The 20815-nt window shown below is 34.9% G+C and overlaps 4 protein-coding genes across 6 annotated transcripts in view; 3 read left to right on the forward strand and 1 right to left on the reverse strand.

Annotated features, from left to right (window-relative positions):
• LOC111518320 (uncharacterized) overlaps positions 1–3353 on the reverse strand; it is a 162109-nt gene extending 158756 nt beyond the window's left edge. Inside the window, exon 1 of the mRNA XM_074176479.1 lies at positions 3127–3353. Coding sequence (XP_074032580.1) covers positions 3127–3181 — 55 coding nt within the window. The 5' untranslated portion in view covers positions 3182–3353. The remainder of the gene's footprint in view (positions 1–3126) is intronic.
• A 6217-nt stretch (positions 3354–9570) lies between these two features.
• Positions 9571–12526, forward strand: Rpt2 (26S proteasome regulatory subunit Rpt2). Its single transcript, XM_023167909.2, has 7 exons — positions 9571–9720; positions 9778–10078; positions 10344–10498; positions 11046–11360; positions 11695–11892; positions 12046–12255; positions 12326–12526. The coding sequence occupies exons 1-7, from the start codon at positions 9718–9720 to the stop codon at positions 12458–12460; spliced, it is 1317 nt and encodes a 438-aa protein (XP_023023677.1). The 5' UTR covers positions 9571–9717; the 3' UTR covers positions 12461–12526.
• A 672-nt stretch (positions 12527–13198) lies between these two features.
• Positions 13199–14059, forward strand: LOC111511876 (short coiled-coil protein B). 2 transcript variants are annotated; one of them, XM_023167901.2, is made up of 2 exons: positions 13199–13398; positions 13456–14059. In XM_023167901.2, the coding sequence occupies exons 1-2, from the start codon at positions 13338–13340 to the stop codon at positions 13797–13799; spliced, it is 405 nt and encodes a 134-aa protein (XP_023023669.1). In that variant the 5' UTR covers positions 13199–13337; the 3' UTR covers positions 13800–14059. The 2 variants fall into 2 exon arrangements, with proteins under 2 accessions (XP_023023669.1, XP_023023661.1); XM_023167893.2 differs by having other exon boundaries at positions 13203–13398; positions 13447–14059.
• Positions 14060–15080: 1021 nt separating this feature from the next.
• LOC111511856 (uncharacterized) lies at positions 15081–20335 on the forward strand. 2 transcript variants are annotated; one of them, XM_023167877.2, is made up of 4 exons: positions 15081–15310; positions 15755–16069; positions 16571–17039; positions 17614–20335. In XM_023167877.2, exons 1-4 carry the CDS (start codon positions 15167–15169, stop codon positions 18864–18866), a joined length of 2181 nt encoding a protein of 726 aa, XP_023023645.1. In that variant the 5' UTR covers positions 15081–15166; the 3' UTR covers positions 18867–20335. The 2 variants fall into 2 exon arrangements, with proteins under 2 accessions (XP_023023645.1, XP_074032584.1); XM_074176483.1 differs by having other exon boundaries at positions 15178–15310; positions 15816–16069.
• Positions 20336–20815: the final 480 nt, after the last annotated feature.

Consider the following 20815-nt stretch of genomic DNA (forward strand, 5'->3'; position numbering starts at 1 on the left):
TACAGGCCATATCAAATTGGTAATTTTCAAAACAATAAATCGCAATGACCTGACTGAAAAATCTCCATTAACATTGTTGGTATACGCATTGCATAGACCTCACAAATGTTGTTGAATAATAAACATTCCATATAACAAATGTAATGTTCAAATAAAGGAAGCTGTCGACGTTCAGACAGTGTTAAATTAACTGAACTATGATGGATATATTATTAATCCATTTCATGATTGATTATGGCAAATCAATCAGATAGTAAATGAATGCATATTGTTTTACTAATCAATCAGAATAACAATCTGCTTTATTTATTTAAAGCTTTATTTATTGAATAACAATTGTTGATATAAATTTATTGTTACATATTATCAAAATCCATTTCCTTAACTTACGAAACTTCGATATTTCAAACCGTCATCTCTTCTATTAGCATTCAGCAAATGTCGTTTAGTATTCTTCGTTATTACCACGGGTAGTATCTTATTATTTTCGACCGACATTTATGCAAGGTTTCTCATGAAGTAGATCTCAAAAAGATCTAAATCGATGGGTTCGAAAAATCCAAGCAATTTCCATGATGACGATTTCAAATAGTTTCCAAGGAGAATAGTTTTTCTCATCATAGATGAAATCGTATCGTAAATATCAGATATTCAAACGATAACAACGAAAATGGCTCCCATAATTGTAAATTTGTCCTAAATGAGAAATTTTGAACCATTAGAGTAATTAACTTTTCGATAGTTCATTCAAAAATTCAATATATAATTCCAGTGTGGGGAATGGCAACAAATTCATTGTTGAACCAAGTTCGAAAAGTTCAGAATGAAACCATGAAATGCATAATCAAGCTACACTACAAATAGCTCACAATTATCATAAAGCCAGGAAACTATTTGATTTGTCACCTCCATAAAGTATCGAATCATGTACCTTCATTAATCTGGCCAAAAATGAACTGAAACGTTTCCATTTCATTAGTTCAGACTTACATTATCTGATAGTATATAAAATGATTTGAAATCCCTGAAACAATCAATGTAAACGAAAAATTAAGAAGAATAGCTCAAAAAACTATTATATTGAGTGAAAAAAAAAACCTGAAATGAAAGTACAGTTAAATGAAATACAGTCATAGCCAACATATATATGGAGTGGTTTGAAACTCTGACCATTGAAGAAGCCCAGAAGAAACCCCGAGTCTGGTTGAGATACGTTGACGACACCTTCATAGTATGATACCATGGGAATGCTGAACTAGACGCCTTCCTGAAACACCTCAACAGTGTAAGACCTTCCATCACTTTCACAATGGAGAAGGAAATCCGCAACGAATTGCCATTCTTAGACGTATAGATGAAGAGAACCGACACTAAATGGGAAACATCTGTATATCGAAAACCCACTCACACAGGACAGTATCTGAACTATTAATCCAACCACCATCAATCGACTGAAAGAGGAATCAACAAGACTCTATTAGACCGTGCTTTCGGGCTCTGTAATACGAAGGAAGGTCTCGATAAAGAACTAGACATCATCAAAAATAAGATATTATCCTTGGGGTATCACAGGGGTCCATTTTAGGCCCACTGATCTTCTCCATATATATATATAAATGATCTTCCGAATTATAGAAAACAAGGTTTCTTTATTCTATTTGCGGAGAACACTACCATAACACTTTCTGGAAATACTGCGGAGGGGTTAGAAAACAACATTAATTCAGTCATGGATGACATGATTTCTTGGTGGCTTGGTGGCTGAATGAAACTAAAACAGTCAGTCCATTTAGGCTTCGCGTTGTGGAAAACTTAACAACATCCAACTTTCGGAAACAGTCAGACTCCTTGGTATGTTTATAGATAAAACCTTGTCTTGGAAGCCCCATATTGATCATGTCTGCAAAAAATTGAATCAAGCAATATTTGCAATACGACAGATCAAAGACGTGCTTACTTTAGAAGGTGTCAAGACTGTTTACTATTCATTGGCTTACTCAAATATGGTTCAAAATATATTAATCTGGGGTTTTTCTGTGGGGACAAAACGTGTATTTATTTATGACATGTCTTATATCATGTAAATGATCAAAAAGACGAATGAAAATATTATTTTTTTTTGTTAGGGAAACCCATAATCAAGCAAAAAATGGCCAACTCCCGCCAAACGGTCGGCTGCCGATAAACCGCTGAAGCGTAAAGATTATTTTATTTTCCTGAAATTTCATTTCAGGGTTTTCTTGCTTTATATAATCGTTTTTTGAACTATTCTTTTCAATTTTTCGTTTGTATTGGATTTTTCAGGGATTTCAAACCATTTAATATAATATTAAACAATGGAAGTCTGAACTAATGAAATTTATCATGAAACATTGTCAATCACCTTCAAACAAACGTTGAAACATTCCAATCTCCCTTTCAATTCATTTTATATAATATCAAACAGTGTAAGTCTGAACTAATGAAATTCATCATGAAACATTGTCAATCACCTTCAAACAAACGTTGAAACATTCCAATCACACTTTCGGAATTCACAATGACCAAAAGATATCCATTCAGAAGGATATTCAAACAATCTGATAGTAATGAAAATCAAAGCGAATGTTGAGTAAAATTTGAATTATTGTAAAGATATCCAGTTCCGAAATGAAGTAGCAAAAATTCAAAACAATGTTTTGCAGTAACAGTCTATTTAAAAAAAATGTTTATTGCTTTGAAACTATATAAGCATGTTCTCTGATATGTGTGTTTGTGTATCAGATTGTTCAACTTTTTTATATTTTTGTCTTAGTTTTAGTTCTGATTTATCTTATATTTCTTCCGCTCGTACTTCGTTATGATACAGTTTCAAATTTCCCAACCATATACATGTATATTTCTTCGGAAGTAAATTAGTTATTACTCATTAGTGTCATCACAAAGCAATTATTATTAATTATTCTGAAAATACTGATATTTCACAGCTATGATAATTCACGATCAAGTCTGCGGTTCATCAAAACAAATGAATATGACAGAAATAAATGAATGTTTCCTCATGAAAACATGCTATTATTGATTACCCCGTCAATTCAGAGACGAACGAGACAACCTTTTGAAAACATCAGAATCGAACTGGCTCACCTATATCGAAGCACCTCACCACGCAACAAAAAACAATTGCTCTCACAAAACTCATCTTCTAAGTAAGTTCGTGGTTATGACTTTGGAAAACCCGATGAGAATCAGTTCGATTCACATTTTAATTGAATTACGGAAACAAACGGAATTTTATCGTCGCGTCGTTTGCCGAAACGGTTCAACAGAGCATTTTCCACGTCCGGCGTTCTGATTTTCACTAAACAGAGGTTCGTCGTTGTTGAGCGTGGTAAGGCAAATGCGGCGTTGCCGGGTTCCGCCTTCGCCATTTGTTCTGAGGCGCGCTTTCGCCAAAATATACGCGTTGTAGGATAAACAGACTTTGAATTAGTGAGATCTTGATGAATGACACAATTCTTCAGTCTGAAATGCTTGTCCTACTCCAAAAAGCGAGCTTTCGTTTTGATTGGATCGGGTATTCCATCATACACCGCGAACCCCCATTCTGATTTTTTAAGTTGTGTGTTATACCTCTTGAAAATATGTGATTTTCATAGTACTGAATAACTGTACATTGGACAAACTTCAATAATATTGAAAGCTAGAATGAATTGACATAAGAGTGATTGAAGAATGCTTGTGCAGAAACTTTTCATGAATTCAATTTTGACAATGTTCAAGTTCTCTCTACAGAAAAATTTTTCAGAAGTGTCTAGGACATCAAAAATGAAACCAATTCTTCGATTAAAAAAATATGAATACAGAATTGAAATTTCATTTACTCGAATATATTATGCATCTAACAAAAAAAACATTTCAGCAATTGACACAAACAATTTTTCTCTCGTAATAATCAGTGTTTATTAATACTAACTTATATTATTATATTTATTTATTAATACTAACTTATATACAACTACTACAAAATCATATTATATGAAATTACATTTTTTAGTAACCTTTGTAATCTAAAATAAGATGACCTCATGTGAAATTTATAAAAAAGAATGTCAAATTTCAATGAAGAATTATTAGCTAACAGTAATTTTATTATATTGTCAAATATGGAAAATAATTCTCAATCTTGAACATCTAACATGAGTTCGTTCGTAACTCAGGTTAGATGTTGAGGGTAGATGCTTTTTTCCAAATGGAGCATTCTAAAATACGTTAGTTTTTACTTCAGATTTCAGGTTACATATGCTGGTTGGGATAGGTTATGTTAGGTTAGTTTAGTTGAAAAATACTCGATATCATTTCATTCATTTTTGATGTGTTCAATAGTAACTACAAACATCTAATTTCAGCTACAATTAACTCCATCGTTCGTAGATTGAGGATAATTGTTATTTTATGATTTGAAGTCTTGTTATCGTAGCTTTTTTGTTATACTTCAGAAGAATATAAAATATAGTAATATTTTGTTGTTACTACAATAAACTACAATCCATTTAGAACCTATTTCAGAACTTTTTGTCACATTACTACTCGTCCTTCGTAGTTAGAATAATATCAATAGTTTTTTTTCAGTAACCGAAAAGACTACAAAAAAAATGAAAAAAAAATCTGTTTAAAATCTGTTTTTCCGTTAATCAGCTGCTGTCCCCATACAAACGACAACTCTCAGAAGTTGAGAAATTTGTGCGAGCTAAGGACTAACGTGATCTTACCTTTTAACGTGTGATTCCTAACATTACTACATTTATTAGTATCGTTTGTAGGTAAAGTAGGCTAAAAAAAAGTTGTTTTTCTTCAAAGCGGGTTCCAGCGTGACGGAGCTCATTCCTGAGCATATTTTTCCGTTTTTTTTTTTCATAATAAATATTTTATTGAGTTTTTTAAATGATTTCTATTATTATTTGGATGAATAAGGTTGGGTGAAACAGCAATAAATCATCTCGTAATAAGCAAAGCGAATACTGAGTTGTGACATTATTATTTAGGTTATTTGTATAACATCTCTATATTTTGCAGAGAAATCGATAAAATCATCAATATATAAAAAGCAACCAACAAAATGCAACTGTTTTCTTGTTGACATTCCTAATCCTCTCATTTAGTAGGAAATCTTTATGTCTGGTGATATGATTGTAATTTGAATTATACATTGGAGAAGTGAGGTAATTTTTGTAGATCTGTGACAGACGCTGAAAATGAATATTGAAGAAACTGTCATGTATTTCATTAGTTCGGACTTCCATTGTCTGATATAATATAAATCGATTTGAAATCCCTGAAAAAAATAAAAGATTTGCCGAAAATAACACTTTTATTAAAACAAAAAACTGAAATTACAAGGAAATAACATACAAGCTACAACCAGAAAATAAAAATTTGAAATATTAATAAAAGCTGAGAATTGAAAAATACAAACAAAAAAAATTCTTTCTTAAGGAAGACTTTCAGGAACGATAAAAACCAAGATAAATACATCTCAGTTCCATACCACCAATATACGAGGAACTTTGGAAAGATTTTCGAAGAACTAGGTATGAAGGTGGTTTTTCAAACAAGGCATACACTACAGAGCCTTTTGGAAAGTCCAAAAGACAAAGTTGAGAATTCGCAAAAGTCTGGAATTTACGAAATTGAATGTAAGGACTGCGATGCAAAATATTATGGACAGACAAAAAGATCTATTGAAGTAAGATATAAGGAACACATAGCACACTTAAAATTTGGAAGACCTGAAAAATCAGCAGTCGCCCATCATATTTTGCAACAAAACCATTCCATAGACTTCAGTTCATTAAGATTAGTTAGACAAGTTAACAACAACAGGCAACTAGATGCCTATGAGAGGGTAGAAATAAGTAAACACAATAATATTATGAATAACGTTGACGGACCTATACCAAAGAGCATACTATATATCTTGTTAAAATAAAATAAAATAAAATAATGTTGTTGGGTTTACTGATTACCACATAAGGACACATTGCAAAAATAAATTTGAATAGGCAATATTGTGAAATTAATTTTTATATAGCTGAAAATTGTTTTATATAAACATATATCGTAAAATAATAGAAATGGCAAAATTGTAAAATTAATTTAGGTTGGTATACCTGTATGGTTGGTACGCCTGGATGGTTTACCTGGTATGGGTTACCTTTATAGCATAAATAGGGTTAGCTAGCGTTTCTGGTTTTAATCTTCCTCTTTGAAGATGATCACTTGGTGATCGAAACACGTGTCGAGGTGTTAAAAATAACGATTTGGTGTTGGGAAAAAACTCCAGTAATATTCACTAAAGATAAATTGAGGATCATAAGTGCGTCTGTGCTGATTATTGTCTCTAATTCTCCCATGAGAAACAGTTGACAATTCATCACTTTTCAATTATAGGGGACATATGAAAGTCCACTAAGGTGGTCAGATGTGCCATTTGAATATAAAATAAACAGAAGTGAGCCCAGAACAGACAAAAGCGTTACATATTTAAAAATGAGGATGGTACCAAGTTCGAATAAACTTTTTGACTAAGTCCTGTGAGGTGAGATTTGCAAAATGCCTTCACCACCTTTCTCACACCAGGGTACTCGAATTTGACAAGTAGAACTTGATGTGAGATATTATCGAATTGAATAAATCTTTATTAGGTTATGTAGCTACAAAACGGTGGCAAAAAATAATTGTTGACTCCAGGAAGGTTTCTGATATTCCCAAAATACGCGACACTCTGACTACCCCGCAAACCGTAACAAGGATATGGTTTATATACTTTATGGACATGCGTTCTTCTCGTCACGTTGTCCTGCATCCGAGTCGAAATCAGGCAGGAATTTCCATCACCGGCAACTTCATTACGGCGAATTTTCATTTCCGCCCGAGGAAATGTCAATATTTGGGGAAATAACAAGTTTTCTATTTACATTATTGTGCATTCTGCATAGATATTTACATGCCGTGGCGCATTCCGGAGATATGCGAACTTCGAGGAATATTTTAGTAGACAAGAACTTAGTTTTTCATTGATATTCAGTGCCGCAGGCTCGCCGACCTACTACCTGGCGAAGCATCTGGCCTCGCTCCTCCAGCCTCATGTGGGAAAGAGGAACTCCTACGTTGAGAATTCGACAGACTTCGTTGGTGAAATTAGGGACTCAACTCTTGAGCTGACAGATATTTTGGTCAGCTTCGATATTGGGTCCTTGTTTGCCAACGTCCCACTAGAAGACTCTCTGAGGGAGCTACCCTACTTGTTTACAAGTGATATCGTCGAACAGGAGACTGAACAGAACCAGCGGATAGCATTCTTGAATGTACTCAGCGAAAGATGTGGTGTTAGACTACCCCACAAAGTGTACCAAAAACCCACGCACTATCAAACCATCATCCTAGTCAAAAAAAGGAGGGTCATCCCTACTTTAACTCCACGGACTCGAAGGATATGTGAACCGAGGATCTAGAGGAATGAACTGGAACATCTTCAAGTGACCTCGAGATAGAATGGATACACTGTGCTCGAGACAAACAAGGCCGTGACACTGAACAGTTTCACGGTTCAAAACGGAGAGTAGGCTCAGCTCTATTCTACCCTTTATTCCTTGGGTAACAGACAGGATTGAAGAACTCTTGGGGAAACACAACTTCAAAACGGTTCTCAAACCCACCAGGAATATACAGCGAAGCCTCAGATTGGCTAAAGACTAAAGAGAACCACTATCAGCGGCAGGGGTATATCGCATACCGTGCACTTATAGTAAAGTATACATGGGAACCACCACAAGATCCATGGGAACAAGACAAATTGTCTTCAGAAGATAAGTCTACTATTGGAAGAAAAACGTAATATTCATCACAGGATTCTGTTCGAAAACACAAAACTCATTGCCTCAAACCACGGGCAATAGAAATTCACAAACACACGGATAATTTCAACAGAAGAGAAGAAGCTGCGAAACTTAACCGGATATGAAATCCCAGTCTAAGAAGTTCAAGAACAGCATACATCATAATGGCGGGTAGAAAAGGGTCAACGAATGTACTTGACAATTTGCCTATTCCAGGTACAGTAATTAGTACACCAAACTAGCTGAATCGACACAAATACGCTTTACGCAGCCGTAATACCTAGTCGTCGCAGATAAACTCAAGATGTACAAACCTTTGAAGAAGCTAGCCACTCGTGCCAGCGAAACGTCAGGAAGATATTCCAAAAATGGACGGCCTCCAAACCTGAATAAAAATAGTGACACTTGAGTTTTTCATGTTGCCAAATTGGAATCAAGGACTTTTTTAAATGTCATACAAGACTATTCAAATTCGAGTTGAGACATGAAAATCTCGTAGATGGTAAGAAATAGAGAGTGGTTGAATCGTGGTAAACCTAACTATTTTTGGGTAATATTTAACGATAGCAGAAAGTCGACTCTAGAATCGAATCAATTTTTATAATTTTCAATAAAATCCTCATCAAAATCGGCAATTATCAGCGATGATTCAGCGGATTTACTGTGATTCAAATGTGAAGGACTCCGAATTGATGTGATATATGTAATGAATGTCTGAAAAGAAATACAATGTTTTAAAATATACAATAACTTCATATGCACCAGATATATCTGTTGGCATATATGATCAAAATACTAAACCATTTAACCAAGAAACATTTTCGAATACAAGTGATTTTTTTTTGTGTTCGACCGGAATCATTCGAATAATCTTGACTGTCAAATGAACGTCAACAATAATATTGACGATAATAACAATTTCCACACAAGTAATATTACCGCTTGAGGAAACTATTGTATAGCGAAACACGTGTCGCAAATACCATACAATAAACTGTATCAGTGAGTTGTTTTTATATGGATATACCTTCTAACGTGCAATTCTTAGCATTAAAGAATAAAAGGATCGTTTGATTCCTCAAAATATTAAACATAATTCTGGAGTCACTTTCGTCATTCTCATTCTAAATCGAGTCATTCTAGTCAAAAAATATTCGAATATGCGCTATGCGAATGAAACGCATCGAATATTACATACAAATAAAACTTGTTCATAATGTACCCTTCACAACATCAAACTTGATGATGAATAATGTTAATGACTCTAGATTCTTATGGATTCACGAAAGTAATACAAAAAAATCTGGAATGTTTCATGCATTTGCATACATAATAACATAAACCTAACCTAAAATAATACATCAGTGTCACATTCACCTCTACTTCTCAATGTATATCATCACGTTGTAGAATACGAAACACTGTACCGTCACAGAAACAGCGATAATAGCGATATCAGCCTTCTTTTCAAAGCTGCCCGTGTGAATGAAATCAAGAGAGCCATATTGAAAGACAGATTTTCATGAAAATTCTATACTTGTGGGATGCTACACCAATGAATAGGCATCTTAGATGAAACGTTTGAAACCGACTGAAACATCTGCAACCACTTTTATCCACCTCCATAGATATTATCTAAGTATACAATTTAATATATATATATAGTTGGGGCTAGCTCTAAATTGTGTTCTATGTAGGCAGCTTTGCAATTGGCAGTATGGAAATCACATTTGACAGTTTTGACATATGTTTTGTTGACAAGTGACATTCGGTAATCTGTGCAGATGACTGGTAAATTTTAGAAAAACATTTCCAACAAAGGGTCAACAGTTGATACAAAATGGTAAGTATACATCAAGTTCTTTTCCATTGTCAACCTTTTCATGTATATTTTTCACAGGGACAAAGTCAGTCGGGTGCGGGAGGTAGCGACAAGAAGGAAGAGAAAGATAAGAAAAAGAAATATGAACCACCGATCCCGACTCGTGTGGGAAAGAAGAAGCGCCGTACAAAAGGACCAGACACTGCCTTGAAACTACCGGCTGTTACGCCTCATACGCGATGCAGGTTGAAATTGTTGAAACTTGAGCGAATCAAGGATTACCTACTCATGGAGGAAGAGTTCATCCGTAACCAAGAAAGACTGAAGCCGCAGGAAGAGAAGAATGAGGAGGAGAGGTCCAAAGTGGATGACCTTAGAGGTAACATTGGAAAATAAGGCAAATATTTGTTTTTACAGCTCGCGCTAGTTTGCTCATTCGTCTGTCAATCATGAATCTGAAGTCAAAACTTGACACTGCTCCACTTTTGGAGATAAGGTGACTTGAGACTTGACAATAGAGTCTCATAAAATGACATCTTTTCACTCTGATAAAAACATTTTCAAAACTTAGCGTTGTTAAAATGTATATTTACTGGAAAATAGTGATCATTTGTAATAAATTGTATAATTTTTTGTGTTGCTAGGAACACCTATGTCCGTTGGTAATCTGGAAGAGATCATCGATGACAATCATGCTATCGTTTCCACCTCTGTTGGTAGCGAGCACTATGTCAGTATTTTATCCTTTGTCGATAAGGATCAGCTGGAGCCAGGCTGTTCTGTACTGCTGAACCACAAGGTACGAATATCTGTGTTATTGAAGCTAAAAATATTAGATTCTTTCGTATTTGAAGAATATACTTTTGAAATTTGGTAACCCTAGTAGAAGCTGTTCTAACCTATAAGTGTACTTTGTAGTTGGATTGAAGTTTGAAAACCATATAAAGTCATCAAGAAAAGGGTTACTATCAGGTTTCTTTCTGTTGTTTTTCTGCTGTAAGAAGTACATACTATATACACTTAGTATCTGTAACACACAAGTGCACGTACTCGGTGTATTGATATGTATCCAGGGTTCTTTAGTGACTCGAAGGTTGTTGGTCCTCTTGAAATAACTATTTTCATATAAACATTGAATTACACGTAAGAAAAAAATACTTTTGTAACAACTACTTTTGGGAATCATATTCCTTCCCGAATCCACCTATTTAGAAGGAAAAATCGGATTTCATTTGACCTGTTATAGGAAATAAAATTGAAAAAACATCTGAACAAAATTATTATTAATATAAGAGATTGAGAGTTTCTTAATATCGATTCATTGGCACGTATTATCACTTTTCCAGGTACACGCAGTTGTAGGGGTTCTAGGAGATGACACTGATCCCATGGTGACCGTCATGAAACTAGAGAAAGCTCCTCAAGAGACTTACGCTGATATCGGAGGTCTGGACACCCAGATTCAGGAAATAAAGGAATCTGTGGAACTGCCTCTCACCCACCCCGAGTACTACGAAGAGATGGGCATCAAACCACCAAAAGGTGTGATCTTGTATGGTCCCCCAGGAACCGGAAAGACCCTGCTGGCTAAGGCTGTCGCCAACCAAACTTCCGCTACTTTTTTGAGAGTCGTTGGATCAGAACTTATTCAGAAATATTTGGTAAGTATAAAATTTTCTCAAGGAGGTTATCAATGTATATTTGAAAATACATATAGAGAGATTGGTCGTCGATACTATCTTGTTAAAGGATATGAATCATCTCGCTCAAAAGTCTTTTAGATAAATATTGTTGGACATCAAGAATCGTCAATTTGTATATGTAATTTATTTTAATTAAAACCCATTTTCCAGTGAGCATCTTTCTATTCAAGATGTTTTCATTATGATATGACAATTATAGAATGAAATACATAGTGAGAAATTGTTTTCTGAAATATTCGTTTTTCTTATCAAACAACCACTTTTTTTTAAGTAAACATTTTTGTTTTCAAAGGGTGATGGTCCCAAACTAGTTCGTGAGCTGTTCAGGGTAGCAGAGGAGCATGCACCTTCCATAGTGTTCATCGATGAAATTGATGCCGTGGGTACGAAGAGGTACGATTCTAATTCTGGAGGAGAACGTGAAATTCAGAGAACAATGCTGGAGCTTCTCAATCAACTGGACGGTTTTGATTCAAGGGGAGACGTTAAGGTACCTAATCTTTTTGAATTAACATCATCATGCAAATCAACCAATCAGTTTTCGTGTTTCTATAGCGTTGTCATAGAATTCAGGAGTGGGATAAAAAATGTTTCAGGAGTGGGATAACTTAACTATTAAGTGATAATAGATTATGTTTTCTAGGTGATTATGGCAACAAACAGAATTGAAACTTTGGATCCGGCTCTCATTCGTCCCGGTCGTATTGATAGGAAGATTGAGTTTCCTCTTCCCGACGAGAAAACTAAGAAACGCATCTTCAATATTCACACTTCTAGAATGACTTTGGCTGAAGATGTGAATCTTCACGAGCTCATTATGGCCAAAGATGACCTCTCGGGAGCCGATATTAAGGTAAAACGCTTCGGGAAAATTTTGTTTTGAATCATAAGTTCACTTGTTAACTCTATTTTTTCTGTTCCAGGCAATTTGTACCGAAGCCGGATTGATGGCTTTGCGAGAGCGTAGAATGAAAGTTATGAATGAAGATTTTAAAAAATCAAAGGAAAGTGTTCTCTACCGAAAGAAGGAGGGTACACCAGAAGGGCTCTATCTTTAGGTTAGCGGAATTTGATTTTTGTAATTTGATTTTTCACTTAGTTATTAAATTAACTGAATGGATAGATATGCAAATCTTTTTTTTTTGTTCCCTACTATTCACTCAAAATTGACATGTTTTGTGCAATTATAATGTACATGTTCAAAAGAATGTGTCCTGATGAACAAAATGTCTTATATTTCGCTGTTCCCCATCCAGAAGAAGGGGTTATTGTGACAAAATAGAACACCCATCATAAAGAATAGGAAATAGATACCCTAAATGTTTTCCCCTGGGGAATCCATACTAGAACTGTCAAAAAGCTCGTCAGCCTAAGCTGTATGGCTGTCTTTAGACCTGAATCTACTTTTTCAAAGAATCATCGAGTACACTTGAAACAATAAATTACAAAAAGTATATCTAGGTACACGTAATTGCCCATGACACAAGAAAATTATTTTGGTTGAAGTTGGGTAACTTAACCTATAGATGACGGTATAGCGCAATTAGCCATGATGTTCTAAAATGGTGCAAGAAGTAATATTAACATGCGTCACCCAAAACACGAGGCTACTAACCATTGCAGTCGATACTTTTGAGACCGAAATATAACCATTACCATGTAAATGTCAGAAGAGTCATCTAACCGATTTTTTTATTTTCCCTGAATTTTACGATAACACTTTCGCCATCTTGTGGTGATGACCTTCTCTAATTTTGAGTTGTCAATAAGCATGCATGCTTACGAGGATGTTTGCCTCCAGGCGCTAGTTTTTGATGAGTTCATCGTTGACACGAAAAAAAAATATACATTGTTTTCATTCCTAATTTTTGATTTATGTTAACTTGATTTTATTGTCACTGCCACTGCGAGGTATTACCAATAATAGAAATACCGATGTCCAATACAAAACTACAAGAAGATAATAATATTCCACTAGCTGACGATGATCCGCAAGGTAATTAATTAATTTCCAATTATCACAATTTCAATCTAAACATTTCAGTTATCATAGTTGACGAATCCGAAACCAATTCCATGTCGGATTCCTCTAGTATAGTGCGTGGCAGAAGTATGGATTCCATACAGTCAAGTTTCACCAACGGGAGCTCCAGCCCGCAACACAATAGTCTGGAACCCGATTCTAGTCCTGACGAACAAGAAGAAAAGGCCCGCCTGATATCCCAAGTGCTCGAGCTTCAAAACACATTAGATGATCTTTCTCAAAGAGTGGACAGTGTGAAGGAAGAGAATTTGAAGCTACGATCAGAAAATCAAGTGCTCGGTCAGTACATAGAAAACTTGATGTCTGCATCAAGTGTTTTTCAGTCGACTTCGCCAAGAATAAAGAAGAAGTGATTGAGTTCCCGTGTCAAGGAAACCAATTTTTCCTTTTTTCTATTGGCATATGTTTAACTTTGCACACTTAGCTTCTTGACTTGTTCGCAATAAAAGCTGCACTATCTATATGAACCAACTGTTCTGCCACTGAAAGGCACCAGCTTTTTGTCGGTCATTGTTTATGGTTACCGTCAGGAAGAGATTCAACAGATTTGTTCGATGATATTCTTGAAATTCTGTGATTATTTTTTCATGAGTAATAAATGATCTAACATTTGTACCGTATACTTAACTTACTCATAAACACCTTACAGTGATTTGAGTTTTAAAAAAATGAAACGTATTTCATTATACAGCCAATTATATAGTGAAACGTATTGAAGTTTTCTAAACAATGTGAAATTTTCACAATAAAGTGTCATTAATATCATTGTATAACAAACTCTTGACAAAACTGGCTTCATTTGTACCAAAGGCGTTGATCTCATGAAAAAGTTTATTTAAAGGATGTCATCAATATAAGAACGTAGGCACAACGTTTCGTCTACTACTGCAGCAGATATCTTCAGTGGCATATGCATTGACTACAAGGCGCCAAAGTATCTGGAAGTCTTGGCAATGCCTGACTTCTGTCATCATTTAATGCTAACCTTGAAGAATTCTAACCTTGGATCAAAGCTCTCAATTATATGTAGTCAGTATATTTAATCAAATAAAAGGCAGATTCTGAACCTGCTGTGAAACCCCTTGAATACAATAAAAGTCATTTTACTTATATTTTAAAAAAATGACTAGCCAGTCAATACAATTGGCCTTCATTAGCTAGTGCACTTAATTCGTACATAATATAGATAGAACCATATCAAATATATAAAGTTCCGCGAAGTTTACGTAGAAACAAATCTCAAAAAGGGTTTCAGTTTTGTAGAAACTCTCTCTCTCTCTAATTTCTATGGCCGGTGCTTCACATTCGATCGCATTTGGCCAGGCTTCTCCGTACCATAGTGACGGAAACTTCGTCTATGGGCGCAGTGGTCTTGCTCGAGGCAATGCTGCCACCGATGAAGTCATCAGTGAATGGTCAAGATTAATAAACCTCTGAAGAAGCCAGTCGCTCATGCTGGCAAAACGTTTAGGACGCACGGGTTTCAAACCCGAATGAAAATAGTAACACTGAAAATATCGGCTGCGAAAGTCCTAACCAATTTATTTACTAATAGTCTTCGTTAACAACTGGCCGGATAGCCGTAGTTGCTGAGGCCAACGAAGGAAAAGAAGAAGTCTAATGTTTGTATTTTTACTTGTTTGGATTTTAGATATAATTTGAGAAAAGTTTTTTTACTTTAATTATTCACATAAAAGTCATGTTTCAATGAAATTTCAAGATGAATATCATTGAAGCGATGCCAAATGTATTGGTTTTTGATTTTACATCTATTTGTAGAATCTGTTTTAGCCGAAATGATCTGAAATCCTTTGAACGAGAAGAATGTTTATTTAATTTGTTTCTTCACATAACTAAAAATGATGTAAGTCATTTCAGTTCAGTTAATGTTTATATGATAAGCGCCTACCATATTTTCAAAAGTCTTATATTTGGAATTTTTTTTTCCATTTTGTATCAGATGTTGATGACTAAAAAATTGCGATGATAATATGAGAACTTGAACAAGTTTCCATTCAGAGAAACTGGAGGTTCAAAGAATGTAGTAAGGATGTTGAAAATATATCCCCTGATATCTGTAATAGTACTCCCCTGTCTAGGTAGCAAACGCACATTGTTGTTCAAATAGTTATCGTTGTTGAAATGATGTAGATTTGTCAGCTCTGGGATAATAGTTATAAGATTCTTTATATTTTCAAAAAATGTATAAGCAAAATGTTCAACTTTTTAATTATTTATATTCACCAATTTTATAATTCATGAAAAGTTGTAAAAATTACTGCACCAAAGCCAACCTTTTATTTTTCAGATAACTCTGGAAAAAAAATTGCCAGGAAATGTATGTAACTCATGTATCAATACTCTTATAGATATTTTGACATTCATTGAACAGTCAAAAAGCACTGAAGGAGTTATGGTAAAATCTGGTGCAGAGCAGACATTTGAATTTGATGTTGAAATTGGCAATGAAGCCAAGAAACCAAAAACACAATTTTCCTCAACTCCTGAGTCACTGTCCTTGTATTCAACTCGAGTTTGCAGAATCTGTGCTAATCTACAGAATTTAGTACCATTTGAAGATGAATCCAGTTTAGTCCTTTTTCAATCCCTCACAGATGTAAATGTGAGTATGATCAAAATTTTTATTTAGAAAGAGATAGTCTATGTTTGTTTATCATCAATAGAAATCAACTTCTTGATGACAAAGAAGTTTAAGTGTAGTAAAAATCAAACAGGTAAAATTGAAAAAATGTAACATGAAATGTCTAAAAAAAATTAAATACTTCTACAGTCACAAACGAATAATTACAAAGGATAGGGGGCCAAGAAAAACTGTAATATTTGGGGTTCCACAAGGATCTATCTTTGGACTGGTACTTTCAAGTTCAAAATATGACATGGGTCTCTCCAATCTTGGTAACAGAACAAACTCGCATGGAGCCAAATCTGGTGAATACAATGGCTGAGTGGAAGTCTAATATAACATTCACCAAGAAACTCCAAAATCAAGTGCAATATAGTTTTTCAAGTTTAATTTTTTTGCTTCTGAATTTCACTATACAGTTGAACTGCTCATTTTCAAAATTAAAATACTACCAAATGTAATAAAAAAAAATATTTTCAGATTTTTTGTGACACACGATGCCTTATTTGTTCAAAATGCATTGAGAAACTTGAAAAAATCTCTGAATTCATCAGTTTGTTGAAAAAGAATGATACCATTCTTCGTCAAGCTTTAATAAACAATGAAGACTTCAAAATTCACCTAGAAGATGAAAATACCATTATAATAGTTGAGAAATCTGGTGCTGAGAGCAACGAAACTATAAAAACTGAACCCTTGGATATCGTAGAAAATAATTTTGATCCTTCCACATTTATGGAGACAGATGAAATTAAACCAACTATAAAAGTGGAAAAAACGGAGGATGATATATTACAGTCTGAAGAAGTTTCCTGTAAACCCGTTGATATAGAGTCCATTAAAAAAGAAATTAAATGTGAAGATTTCGACATCGAGGAAGAAGATTCTGATAAGTTGTCTTTCTCTCACAAGCGTCGGAACGAAATTAGATGTGAGGTCTGCAGAAAAAGTAAGTAATTTGAAAATATTTCAGGTATTTCTGTTTCTCAAAATCACCTCCCTACATCATCTCCCGCTAACTTGGTGAGTGAAACGCGCATTGATAGTCACTACTTTTCTGGGATTGGGAAAGTGTTTCCAATAGATGTCAAAAGTTGTTTCAGATTTAGAGATGATGCTACCTAATAACTGGCCCTGAAATAAATACAGCATACATTTTATTTTCAAATAGAAAGAACTTTGTTACTGAAAATAGCAAATGGGAGAAAATCTGAAAAATATCTTGACCAACAAGTGTTCTATCCTTGGGATTTGTGTTGTTTTTGAGAAAAAAATCCAATTGTTTTGAATATTACCACACAATGGTATATATGAGGTTCTGTTGAAAAAAATAAAGTGAATTTTTTTCCCAATATATAAACTGTCAGCACCAATTGGCAATTCTTGTTCAAATATATTCCCATTAGTTTGGCCATTGCTATTGGCAATAGAAATAACCTATAATAACAGTAATAATTTATAGAGCGTTTTGAAGAACATAGAAAACTGGGCCTTACTGTGTGCTAAAAGGCATTGTTTTTCAGAATTTAAAACGCTGCACTCTAAAAACAACCACCTCAGCTCTCATTTCGGCAAAAATCCTGTTCTCTGTCCCAAATGCGGAAAATTCTACATTGGAAAAAAAGAATACCTCCAACATTATAGAGCGCACATGCTGAAGGAACCTAGAGTGAGGGCCAAGATGAGCAATGAAGAGAATTTCAGATGGAAACTTGAACAACCTCATCATCAGAATTTAGGTGAAAATTTCCGTCGGGGTTCATTCCAAATCCTTCCCAGACTTGCAGAGCGACCTTTTCTTTGCGATACATGTGGGGAAACTTTCACTCAGAAGCATATTCTAAATAGACACAGAAAATCAAAATGCAAAGGAAAACCGTTTTCATGTGACTTGTGTCCCAGAAAGTTTGACCTACTTGAAGATTTGAAGGCCCACAAGAGTTTGCACATTCAAAAGAAGCTGCTAGCATGTGAAATATGCTCTAAAACTTTTCCTCTGCGGGGTGATCTGAAGCAGCACATGAAGTGCCACACGAGAAAAAGACCCGAATGTGAAGTATGCGGAAAGTCTTTCAGTCACCACAATAACTTAGCGTGGCACATGAAATCGCATACCAAAGAAGAGAAACAATGCGATATATGCATGAAGCTTTTCGCTAGTAATACCAGTTTGGAGAGACATAAGACAATCCACTCGGAAGAAAAGTCTTTCATATGCGAGATATGTTCCAAAGCCTTTTCACGACCATGTAATCTCAAGACACATTTGAAAACACACGAAGCTGTGAAAACATGTCGCATTTGTTCGGAAACCTTCAAGACGGCGGAGAGTCTTAGAATACACACGAGAGAACACAAAGGACTGGAATCTCTGACTTGCAACGTTTGCTTGCGGGTATTTTCCATCAAGAGGCATCTCATCGAGCACGAGAGGAAGCATACAGGTGAAAAACCTTTCAAGTGCAACTGGTGCCCGAAAGCTTTTGCACGAAAGACTTATTTGACGTGGCATCTCAAGAAACACGAAAGCAACCATCCTCAGTGTAAAGTCTGTTTCAAGTACATCAGCGAGCAGAGGATGACCGTGCACATGCTGTCTCATACTGGTGAGAAACCTCAGTGCGAGTTGTGCTCGAAGACTTTCGTGCGCAACTCTGAGTTGAGGGTTCACATGAAAAAACATAGACAGGAGAAGGCACACAAATGCGAGATTTGTGGCAAAGCTTTTATTCGTAACTGCGATTTGGTGAGGCACTCGAAAGTACACAGCCGTTGAATGATTGAAGGAGTTCATGAGAGTACACAAGAAAGTATGTGGTATGGAACTACTGGAGAAGTTGGGGATGATCGGGGCCACTATCACTGATCCTTTCTGAGGGTAGTTAAGGTCTTTGAGAGTAAAAAAAGGAATACTGCATTTTGTAGTTATTTCTATTCTTCCTATTTTCAAAGTCAGAAAGAAAACTAATTTGTTGGTGCTCAGTTATACCCTGAAAATGTAGAAAGTGCTATTACATTTAGGCTTGAATTTTTGGTAGCAGTATAATTTTTTTACTTTTAATTTTATCAAAAAGTAAGCCATTTTCATGAAAGCAGTCCAGCTGATTGAATGTCCTATTAAAATGCACCTTTCAAAGTAAAATCTATTAATTTTTTCACCAAATTAAACGCAAAAACTTCAAAAAAAAGCAGCTTCAAAAGTTTACTTAGGTATATGTATCAAATCAAAATATGCTTTATTATCCAAGATAGAATCTTATTTATAAAGCCACAACTTCGAGTGGTTATGTTTCTACAGATTTTTATCGAAAATATTTAGCAGTGGCTATTTTGTGAAAAAATACCTGTATCTGTAAAAAAAAATCTGTATCTTTACAAAACCACATTATTTCATTCTCATTAAACTGTAATTGTCATGAAATGAGAATTGTAGTTTAAAACCAAAAAATGGACACAAACTGATACATTTTCCAAAACATAAGCCTAAATTGAACAATATTTTCGATTTTTGTGATGACATTGACTGATACTTGATAAACATCCAAGCTAATGTAACGAATCTGAAGCCGTCCCTGACCCATACGCCAGCCGATTCATCGAATAAATACATGACTCACCGTGAAAGAATGCAGTCTGAAACCGCCGGGAAAATTCTAGGCGTGTACCAAACAGATTACAGAATTCTACAAATGGACCTCTACCGATATATAAGGCCGGCTCTCGTCCAGAGAGGGCAGTTGAATTCAAAAAGTAAATTGACAGGTTAAACAAGGAAGTCAAATAGTAGAAATAAATTAAGAAATTGAGTGTTGAATATAAATTAGTTGGTGATAGTGAAATATTGTTAGAAATAAATTTGTGTAAGACAGTTGATTCTCTAATTCGTTACAATTGGTGTCAGAAGTGGGATTTTTAAAATAAATTTGTGAGCGCTTGGTGAACAATCTTTGTATTATGATGAGTCATGTATTTATTCGATGAATCGGCTGGCGTATGGGTCAGCGTTTTGGGGCGGCTTCACATTCGTTACACTATTTAACAACACCTATTCTTCTTCATAATGAAATTTCACATCAGAGTTTTGTGTAGTGAAACAGGCGTTGCAGATATGTCAACAATATTTTGTAAAAAAGGCTTCAGTACATAATTCCGTATTCAAAATTATAGTTGATAGCTCAAGCCACACCAACAGATGAGTATGATGACTGCTAAGGTGGATCAGTTATTAAAAATATTGAGAAACTCTTACTTGTTTTATTAAACAACCCGTTTATACTCAAATATTGTAAACTTTTAAAGTTGAGATGACCCTGCCAAAGCTATTTTCTGTTTTTCGGCCGTATTCTACAAGGATTTGTCTTACATTTCGTCTACGACTGCGGGGGATGAGGTGATGGACAAAGTGCAAGGTACTACTCTGGTAATGGACTGGGATTGCCAGGATGTTTCCAACAGAAAGTTTACCTAGAATTACATTTTATATTTGAAAGCTCCTTAGGAAATCTATATCAAAATGTAGGCTTCATTGAAAAAAACTATCATATTCACTAAAAGCATTCCTCTTTTTTTCGGCAGGAACACGTGGTACTCCTAAATTAGGAAGGCCATTTAGATTAAAAACTTCTTTTTCAATATTAATAAATAAAAATCAATATGTTTAGTGAACATGAGAGTTTTAAATGTTTTTTTTTAATAAGAAGAGGATTCGTGCAGGAATCTGGTTAT

Source organism: Leptinotarsa decemlineata, unplaced genomic scaffold (assembly GCF_025532065.1).
Source record: "Leptinotarsa decemlineata unplaced genomic scaffold, Ldec_3_MD MMD2_tig00001719_RagTag_RagTag, whole genome shotgun sequence".
NCBI lineage: Eukaryota > Metazoa > Arthropoda > Insecta > Coleoptera > Chrysomelidae > Leptinotarsa > Leptinotarsa decemlineata.

Excerpts from the sequence above, each read along its gene's own strand:
- Rpt2 (XM_023167909.2), top strand. Across the intron at positions 10,079-10,343 it reads CAAAGTGGATGACCTTAGAG|GAACACCTATGTCCGTTGGT; the intron begins GTAACATTGGAA and ends TTGTGTTGCTAG. Across the intron at positions 11,361-11,694 it reads AACTTATTCAGAAATATTTG|GGTGATGGTCCCAAACTAGT; the intron begins GTAAGTATAAAA and ends TTGTTTTCAAAG.
- LOC111511876 (XM_023167893.2), top strand. The coding sequence starts at position 13,338 with ATGTCCAATACAAAACTACAAGAAGATAATAATATTCCACTAGCTGAC. Across the intron at positions 13,399-13,446 it reads AGCTGACGATGATCCGCAAG|TTATCATAGTTGACGAATCC; the intron begins GTAATTAATTAA and ends TAAACATTTCAG.
- LOC111511856 (XM_023167877.2), top strand. The coding sequence starts at position 15,167 with ATGAATATCATTGAAGCGATGCCAAATGTATTGGTTTTTGATTTTACA. Across the intron at positions 16,070-16,570 it reads AATCCCTCACAGATGTAAAT|ATTTTTTGTGACACACGATG; the intron begins GTGAGTATGATC and ends AAATATTTTCAG. Across the intron at positions 17,040-17,613 it reads ATGTGAGGTCTGCAGAAAAA|AATTTAAAACGCTGCACTCT; the intron begins GTAAGTAATTTG and ends ATTGTTTTTCAG.